This window comes from Myotis davidii, unplaced genomic scaffold, assembly GCF_000327345.1.
Source record: "Myotis davidii unplaced genomic scaffold, ASM32734v1 scaffold555, whole genome shotgun sequence".
Lineage (NCBI taxonomy): Eukaryota > Metazoa > Chordata > Mammalia > Chiroptera > Vespertilionidae > Myotis > Myotis davidii.
Window position 1 is genome coordinate 1,773,640 of NW_006286315.1, and position 10,253 is coordinate 1,783,892.

General features: G+C 43.2%; 1 protein-coding gene across 1 annotated transcript in view; it reads right to left on the reverse strand.

Moving 5' to 3' along the window:
• The window catches only part of LOC102752816 (ectonucleotide pyrophosphatase/phosphodiesterase family member 7-like), an 18,042-nt gene extending 11,729 nt beyond the window's left edge, over window positions 1-6,313 (reverse strand). The window contains 2 exon segments of the mRNA XM_015560107.1: window positions 4,999-5,144; window positions 6,310-6,313. Of these exon segments, the coding sequence (XP_015415593.1) occupies window positions 4,999-5,144; window positions 6,310-6,313 (150 nt within the window).
• Window positions 6,314-10,253: the final 3,940 nt, after the last annotated feature.

The window sequence follows — 10,253 nt, forward strand, 5'->3', positions numbered from 1 at the left end:
GGAAACTTGATAAGGGTCTTAATACTAAATACTTTTCAAGCTTCAGGAGCTCTGCTATCTATAGCTATAGGTGAAATATTATCCTCTCTACCCTCCAGCATTCATTTTCTATTAGGCGATCCAGTTTTATTTTCTCTAAAGTGCTTTCCCCAATCTGAACTCATCTTAATTTATTTACTTATTTTTTAAAAAATATATCTTATTGATTTTTTACAGAGAGGAAGGGAGAGGGATAGAGAGTTAGAAGCATCGATGAGAGAGAAACATCGATCAGCTGCCTCCTGCACACCCCGTACTGGGTATGTGCCGGCAACCAAGGTACATGCCCTTGACCAGAATCGAACCCGGGACCCTTCAGTCCACAGGCCGACGCTCTATCCACTGAGCCAAACTGGTTAGGGCTTGTTTACTTATTTATTGTCTGTTTCTCTCCTCTAGAATGTGAGCTCAAGGAGACCAAGAACCATGTCTTTCTTATTGACCACACTTTCCCTGGGACCCAGAACAGGCCTGGCTCAGAGTAAGTGCTGTTGATTAAATGCATGTTGAATGAATGCATGAATTCTGATTAACTTACGGAATCATTACAGAAACTCTTTCTCTTTTGGGTTCTAGCATGTTATTTGTAACCTCCACAGGTAACACATTTTCTTTCTGATAATAGAATTTCAATGGTTGATTTAACTTGCAAATCCTCTAATATTTATTTATTGCATTTCTGATTGTCAGTCGACATAATTCTCAGTTTTTAGCGATGGTTCTTTGTTTAACTTACATATAAATTGACTTTGCTCTGAAGTATGGAGTTGACTGGAAGGATGACACTTCTAACATTTTGTAGAATGTGGTTTGACCAGCTGTTTTATTATTTAGAATAATTGACATTGAAATTCCCAGGGACTTAGGCAGCCCTGCATATTCAGTTGAATTCCTGATGTTTGCATGTTAAATCTCAGGTGTTCCCATCTTGAAATTGAATTATTTTCGTGTGCTGTATTTTCAACACACACCTTCTTTAAAGATATTCCAAGCTGTAGACTTAGGAAACTGATTTTTCTCACTTGGTCCCATAGGAATTTTTGGAGTTTTTGCTGCTCTGTGAAATGAGCTCCAGAGAGAAATGTGTGTGAGTGTGCATGTACACACACACACACACACACACACACAGGACTCTGTTTATTTGGGACCCATGATAATCAGAAGTGCTTTTTTCAACAAATACTCTGAGAAATAATCTGAGCACTTAATTGGATGCAAAAGAGTTGGTATTTACTATTCTACCCTTTAATTAGCATAATCAGTGTTTCTAGTAGCAATAGCAATTGGAAAATCGCTAGTTTTATTAGGTTCATTATTCTCCCTTAGTGTAGTGTTGCATCGATGTCGCTATTACTTTTAAGTTGCTTTTTAAAAACAAGAGTTGGTATTTCCTACAGGGAAATCCTGACCATTGGGTTTTGTACAGATTCACCAAACTCTTCAGAACCAATAATTAGGGGAAAAGTTTCCGTTTGGTTTTGCATTTTGTCTTGTCTCTTCCCTTAGGTGACATAATTAATGTTACAAGGCACACATTTTATGAAGGTGCCTGTGCTTTGGTGGGGAGTATGTGTGGCTTAGGGAAATGAGTTCCTTATTCATTTGAGGGAATGATCGAGTGGGAAGAGATGGACTCCATGTATTTAAAATTCAGAAGTCGAAATTGGTTCTGGGCATTTTCATTGCCTTTCTGTGCTTAGGAGGAGCCACTGAACAGAAGGCAGCTCTACGTTCAAGATTCTGTTTTCTCCCTCCCACCCCTTTGGAGGAGAGATTGTTATTCTTAGAGCCTTTATGATGCATAATAAAGACACAGTTTGGGCCAATATTGGGATGCATTTCCTTGCTATTCTTGGCAGATCCTGCTCACAGCTCTTCCCAGTTTGGAAGCTATTGTCTCGGACAGTGGTTCTCAACCTTCTGGCCCTTTAAATACAGTTCCTCATGTTGTGACCCAACCATAAAATTATTTTGGTTGCTACTTCATAACTGTAATGTTGCTACTGTTATGAATTGTAATGTAAATATCTGATATGCAGGATGGTCTTAGGCGACCCTTGTGAAAGGGTCGTTTGACTGCCAAAGGGGTCGCGACATAGCTGCCCTCCCACTCTCTCCCCAAACCCCTTCTAGTGCTCGCCTACTGTGGTCTTGTTACAGACTCTTGGCACCATGCTGCTCTCACTTAACCATGCTCTGCTGTCACACTGCTTAATATGCTCTATAGCTTTTCTGGAGAGAGGGGGAGCATATCCCTATGGTTTTCCTAGGTCTTACAGTCATGGCTGCCTGCCTTTCTCTGAGAATTAGGACTTGTGAATGAGGTGAAGTACCTTGGTCATTGATCAAGTTCAGTTACTGGGGGTGTTCATCAAAAATCTGAGGCTGTTCCGAATGGAGCCTCTCAGTTTGTACCCTGACCGTTAGTGAAGTCCTGCTGGAATGTAGGTGTGCTTGTGGGCTTGAATAATGGATGCAGAGGTGGTCAGGAATCCCATCTTTTAGGCATCATCCACCAAGGCATGTCCATTCTTGATGGATTAAGGCAGCTTTAGTGTCACTGAGGAGAACATTTTAGTCATATTAAAGGTTCATGTATCAATCTCCACAAAGTGCACCAGGAAGAGACTTGGGAGAAGGAAGGATTTTCCCCAGTGATGGATATGGGTTAGGCCCCCTTCCTCCAGCCCTGCCTGGCAATACAGATGTGCCCCTGAACGGTGTTTGGTGTCATCTAGAGTGCTGTTGCTGGGGTGCTGGCTTGGGGCCGCAGATTTGATCTGATGGCAGCAGCTTTTCTGTCAGGCCCTCAGGGAGCTGGCTGATGGCCCTGTCCCATGGCAGGAGCTGCCAGTGGCAGAACGAGATATACCAATTGGACATTCACTTGCCAAACAAGTGGTGTGTTGTCAGTTGCCTGGCCCTGCACCAGATCCTCTTTTTGCATAACCACTTATGAATTCAGCAAAGAGGAAGAACACTCTGATGATGAATTGAGCAGAAGGAAAGAAAATTCTGCAAATAAATGGCAATGAGACACGAACCGTGAATAAAAAAAATAACAGGAAAGGAGAATGCTACCAGAGGCCCCATGCCAGTGAACAAATACCATGGTAAGAGGCTAGAGAGGCCCTGGATTTTGAATAGTGAATTAAAGAAGACTGTCCAGACCTCCCTAGCAGCTAGGCAAATAGAAGATATATTATGAAATCCATGGCTAAATGTTTTGGCCACAGAAGTAATATGTCATGGTTAAGTGTTAAGAGTTGCTGAACCCAGGGTTGAGTTTAAATTTCAGCCCTGCCTTTGACTGGCTTTGTGACTTTGAGAAGTTTGCCACTGCTCCGTGCCTCAATTTACTCAATTGTTAAATGGGTATAATCATAGCACCCGACTCAGAGTTCTTATACATTAATATATGTAAAGCACTTAAATCAGTGCCTGGCTCATAGTGTTGTGAGCATGATTTTCTTGGGAGGACAGAATTTATTTGTGTAATCTATTTCTTAAAGTTTAAAAATGTGACAGAAGAGGAAGGAACTAAGGCCCAACAGCTAGGGAAAAAATGAACCTGAAGTAGGATAGGATCATTGGCTGCCCCCTGTGATTATTCTAGAGCAGCGGTTCTCAACCTGTGGGTCAAGACCCCTTTGGTGTTCGAATGACCCTTTCACAGGGGTCGCCTAAGACCATCCTGCATATCAGATATTTACATTACGATTCATAACAGTAGCAACATTACAGTTATGAAGTAGCAACCAAAATAATTTTATGGTTGGGGTCACAACATGAGGAACTGTATTTAAAGGGCCAGAAGGTTGAGAACCACTGTTCTAGAGAATTGTCCGATACGGTAACCCCTAGCTACATGTATTTATATTTAAATCGAATTTAATTAAACTTAAATACAATTAAAATTCAGTTCCTCAACCTCACTAGCCACATTTCAAGGGCTCAAAAACCACATATGCCTAGTGGCTTCCATATTGGACTGTGTGCAGAACATGTCCGTTATCATGGAATGTTCCATTGGATAGTTCTGACCTAGAGCTGTAGTGACCAGTATCTTACAGGCATTATCTCGATTAATCCCCCACAATGACCCTATGAAGCAGGGACTCTGACAGTCTTTATTTTACGTATGGGGCACCTCAAGCACAGAGAGGAAGTCATTGCCCAAGGTCATGCAGCTGGAGAGGGTGGAGGCAGCTGATATCCTGCTACAGGAGTCTGAGTCCACAAACTGCGTTCTGAGCTGCTGCATCACACCACCTTGCCACGTGACATGCTTAGTGTTAGCTTGCAGCACAGAGATGCAGCCGTGGTACCCAGGATAGATTTGGAGCAAAGGCTGGTGTCATGTGGAAGAAGAAAGAGGTCCTATTCTACAGTGACGACTGTAATCTCATTGACAAAATGCAAAGCTGGCAACAGGTTTTTGGGCTGGGAGCTGAACACACAGCTCTGATTTCTGCCCTTTCAAAGCAATAATGAATGGCCGTTGGAATCCTTTCAAGTGAATGTTCTCATAAGAGCTTTTCATCGTCTGAAGATGCATTAAATGGTCAACTTCATTCCCAAGGGCTTTTATGCCTAAGTCTGAGGAAGTGTACAAACAGATATTTATTAAAGAGCTGCTGGGTCCAGACCCTGTGAAGAGCCCTGGAGGTACAATCATGATTAAGCCAGTCTATGCCCTGACTTGTTCATCCATAATAGCTAAAACTTACTGAGCATTTCCTCTGTGCCCACTCCCTTTCACACATATCTCATTTAATCCTTACCTCAAATCTATTAAAGAAGCACACCATCATGATCCCTAACTACACATTTAGGGAAACACGTGCTTAGAGAGGCTAAGTCACTTGCCCAAGGTCACACAGCTTCTAATCTCCATCCCACATGCCTTAGAATGAGACGCAATGTCCCTGGAAGCCAGCCTAGGATTTCTGACTGTACCTGTCTCTGGGCTGTGATCCAGAGGGGGAGAACGCCATTGTCCCACCACTCAGTCTTGTTCTGTGTGGTCTTGAAGGAGTACTTCCATCCTGTCTCAGTGTTAAACATCATGTTGTGTATGACTCCATGATCTTCAATCCAGCGACCTTGGAGATAAAGGAGGGAAGGTATAAGTTCTATGAATGGATGCTGTTACGGGTATTAATGTGATCTTAAGACCACCTTCCCCAACACCCTTCTGTTTGGTCTATGTCTTTTGGTGGACTATGGCTCCAGGTGGCCACCCAGGGGCATCAGACTTGATTTTCTGGAAGTGCAAACATTGGTAGCCACAAAGGAAGGACTCGTCACATCTCACTCATGCCAGATTGGACCTGCTCTAGGAGCAGACCTCATAGCCCTGGGGGAAGCTGGTGTTGGCTGTGGAAGCTGATGAAGAAGGAAGGAGGGCAGGGCACAGGGACACCAGGTTCCTTGGGTTATTTCTGCATCCAGAAGCTAAGAGCCTAGGATTTGGATGCTTCCTGTGGGATTATTTTTCTTATCTTCTGCTTGTGATGATGATTCAATATTGAACATCCAGTCAGCCTGATTCTCAACAAACCTCCCAGGGTTTTTTGTAGGACTCCCTTGGGCTGTGCTGTTTGAGGGAACCAGTGGAATCAGGAAGGATTGCTAGATGTGGATGGGTGTAGACTTATTTCTCTCTACTTGAGGGAGGAAGGTGGTTGCTGGGGAATGTGAGTAAGCTAGATTGTTCCTGAAGACACAGGAATTGAACTGAGTCTGAAAAATCCTTGTGATCTCACACCGAACCAGGGAAAAGTGGAGTGCACATAGGGGGCAGTGTAAGGGAAGATCTGAGCTTCTACTTCTCCCTGCTTCCTGGAGAAGAAAGACCCTGGATGACCCTACTGACTTAATAAGTTAGTGAGGATTTCTGTCACGTCCAAGGTAAACTGAGGCAGGACATTCATGGTCATGGGAACAGGGAAGGGGAAAGCTCTCCTCTGGGTCAGTCACCACCAGGCTAAAGTTCCCTTCAGGTGGCCAAGGCTTTCACCTTGGAAGATGCAAAAAGAGTTGTTGCTATAAAGCTTTACTCAGTTGTTTCTGCCTGGTATGTAGGCCAGCCAGCCAGCCACACTGGAAAGAATTTGTGCTGCTGCTAGGGGTTGGGGTCTTGGAGTGTCAAAATTCTTGGTCAGGGATTCAATTAGACTGTCGGCAGAGGAAGAGCAGTGACCTAGAGCTGGGTGCCACTCCGACATGACTTCTGAACTTGCTGTGTGAACTTGAACAAGCCCCTACCCATGCTGGCCGTGGTTTGCCTATGTAATAGGGTAGGGTTTGTGTAATGAAATCATGGCACACATGTATCATGCTATGCACCATCTCTCCCAAGTCCTTTGGGACATTAATTCATGTAATTCTAATAGGCCTGCAAGTGGGTTTTATTATAGTCCCCTTTAGAGATTTCTTCTTTATAGGAAACTGAGGCACTGAGTTTGCTTCAGGTCATGCAGCAGAGCCAGGCTTTGAACCTTGGAGGTTTGGTTATTACCAATGCTTTTTTGTTATTTTATTCAGGTAACATTTACATAATTTAAAATTAACCATTAACATTTTATTTATTTATTTAAATATATTTTTTTTCTAAACCCAGAAAAAGATAAATGTTTATATATATTATTAGCTATAACTGCCAGGCCCCATTTTACGTGCTTCTCATGTTTTATTTTTTTTCCAACAACTCATATGCACTATCATTAAAACTCATTTTTCAGGTGAGAAACAGGCAGATGCTGTTTCCCCCTGGGCTGTGGGGGTTGACTACCTTGAGTGGGAGCACTTTGTTTCTGGTAGGTAGAGGCATCTAAGACCACACTGACAGTTAAATGGCAGAGACTCAGGATTGAAGACTTTCTGGCTCCTGAGAATACATGATTCACAGTAACTGCTCTCTGAAATAATCCCAATATTCCATATTAGACCCCCACCCAATTTTCTGAAAGCCAATAGTGACCCACTTATTATTTATAGCATCCAGTTTTATGTGCAGAATGACATATATCCATGTCCTATTGCACAATTGCCACAAAAACTGTTAAGTGACATGTTCACTCTTAATGGAGTTGTGCTAGAACTACCTACTTACTGTTATCTAGAAGTTACTAGACTAATCACAACATCTCCACAAACTTTAAAACTACACCCCCTTCTAAGCCTCAGTTAATATTAATAATCTACTTATTATGAGATCAGTGATTCTGATCTTTTTTCCTCCAAGACTTAGGAATTATAACTTTATGTGCCTCAGGCATGAAACAGCTCTGGTCATTGACACAGGGATCAAGCTAGGATGAACTAAGGCCTGTACATCTGCTTTGCCCCTGATTGGTATAAGAGCAACACCACCAATCAGATATCTCCTTGCCCATTGGTAACCACTAACATTTTAAAGTGTACAAATTCAGTGGCATTTTGCGCAGTCATAGGTTGTGAAATAATCACCTCTCTCTAGTTCTAAGATATTTTCATCACTCCAAAAGGAGACCTTGTATATATTTACATTCCTCCATTCCCTTACCCCCTGTCGGCCACTGATTTACTTTCTGTCTCTATGGGTTTGTCTATTCTGGACACTTCATAGAAATGAAATTATACAATATTGGCTTTTTGTGCCTGGTTTCTTGTACTGAACACAATGTTTTCCAGGCTCATCCATTCTTTAGCATGTTTTTGTACTTCATTCCTTTTTATGGCTGAATAATATTCCATGTCTGGAAAGACCAGAATTTGTGAATTCATTCGTCAGTTGATGGACATTTAGGTTTTTTCATTTTTTTGATCTACTGTGAATAATGCTGCTATGAACATTCATGTACAGATATCTGTTTGAGTCTCTGCTTTTAATTCTTTGGGGACTAAAATTGCTGGGTCACATGGAACTCTCTGTTTAAGTTTTTTTTAAAATATATTTTTATTGATTTTTTTTTTTTTTTTTACAGAGAGGAAGGGAGAGGGATAGAGAGTTAGAAACATCGATGAGAGAGAAACATCGACCAGCTGCCTCCTGCACACCTCCTACTGGGGATGTGCCCACAACCAAGGCATATGCCCCCAACCGGAATCGAACCCAGGACCCTTCAGTCCGCAGGCCGACGCTCTATCCACTGAGCTAAACCGGTTTTGGCCGTTTAAGTTTTTGAGGAAACTATTTTCCAAAGTGGCTGCACCATTTTACATTCTCACCAACAATGTGCAAGGGTTCCAATTTCCCCACATCCTCACCATCACTTGTTATTTTACCCTTTTTAAAATTATGACCAACCCAGTAGGTGTGAAGTGGTGTCTCATTGTGCTTTTGACTTTCATTTCTCAATGCCTGATGGTGTTAAGCGCTTTTAATCTCTCTGCTATACTGTCTCTCAGGAGTGGGGGTTGACTACCTTGAGTGGGAGCACTTTGTTTCTGGTAGGTAGAGGGCATAATGTGTAAGAACATTTTGAGCCTCACAGATGAATCATGGAAGCCTTCTGAAATCTACAGTGAGCCCTCTTCTTGTCATAGTGTCTGAGTTTCCTCCTGGCTGCGCCCTGCCACATTCCAGCAGATGAAATAGCAGCACAGAGATAATTCATCCAGGGAGCAACTCTACTTTGTCTTTTTTTTTTAAAAACCCGAATCATCGTGGATTCTGTTCTATCTTCCTGTCCGGTAAAAAGCAAATCACCCTGGGATTACAAACACCTGCCATATCGTCTATTGTAGCATTTCTCCATGGTGTTTTCTACTATCAGCATTTGACTCAATTGAGCTGCTTGTTAAAACACAGATTCCCGCCTGGCCAGCTTGGTTCATTGGTTGAGCGTGGACCTATGAACCTGAAGGTTCGATTCCTGGTCAGAGAACATGCTTGGGTTGTAGGCTTGATCTCCAGTGTGGGGCCTGCAGGAGGCAGTTCATCAGTGATTCTCTTTCACCACTGATGTTTCTCTCTCTCTCTCTCTCTCTCTCTCTCTCTCTCCTCTCTTCCTCTCTGAAATCAATTAAAATATATATATATATATCTTCCCATCAGATTCGGCCTGCTCCCAATTCTAGCCCTTGCTGAATCCTCATTTTTGGCATGGGGTCTGGGAGTCTGCATTTAACAAGCTCTCCAGGTGGTTTTAGTGCCCACTGACAACGTCAGGACCACTGGTTCAGGGGCTTTTAGTCACTCACACATGTGTGTTAGTCATTAACATACATGCATTAATTCCAGCAGATGTCCCATTACTGTGGAACCAGGGGGAGGGCAGGCAGCCATCAAAACCTGGCTCACTCCAGTACCTGGGAAAGCTTGGAGTTCCAGAGTCACTGGGAGGACTTGGGAGAAGGAATGGGAGAAAGCAAAGGATGCCATGGATAGAGAAACTTCCCCTGCTGTACCTTAAGGATGCAGCTTGCGTGCCCTGGGATCCAGAGGTCAATTATAATTTCAGTTAAGTAGACTAGCCTGGGAACCAATCATATAAATCCATTTCCCCCTCAAAGCAATGTTACCCAAGTTTCAAACAACTAAGCTAAAATGAGCTCAGGGAGCATGACCCTTTCATTCTGTGGCTTGGCTAGTCTCAGTAATTTCACAAATAGACCATCTCTGTGATATTTGGGTTGTTTCCACCCTGACACTTAAAGGCATGTTCTAAATCCATCCAGTGGCTGGGGACCACTAATGACCCAGCAGAGGTTGCCACTCTCCCTTTGATTCTTCCTTCCTGATGCGTGAGCATCTTTATCCCGGCCAAGGGCCAGTTCTGGAATGTGGGCGAAACATGACAGAGGAGAAGAAAGGCTGAGAAACAAGCAGCTGTAGGGACCAGCATTCACATTGTACTTTAATTTCATTTTCTACTCTGGCGATAACCAGGGACCTGGCTGGGAAAACCCATGTGAAGGGTACCCTGCGGGTTGTGCCTGGAGTTCTCGAAGCTGCAAAGGAGCAGGTTTCACCTGGGTGAGGAGGTGCTGCCCTAACTGTGGTACGATGCTGCACAAGGGGGCCTGGACTGGAGGAGAGGGTTTGTCTTGGCTCCTGTAGGCCTCCTGCTCACTCTGGGCCTCAGTTTCCCTTTTTGTAAAACAAGCCAGGATAACGATTTCCAAGAGCCTTTTTGGCTGTGTCATACGGAGAGTTTGTCATCTGTGTCATTCCAATGTCTGGTGATGCGGGTAATTATGCAGTTTAGGAAGTAGGATGAGCTATC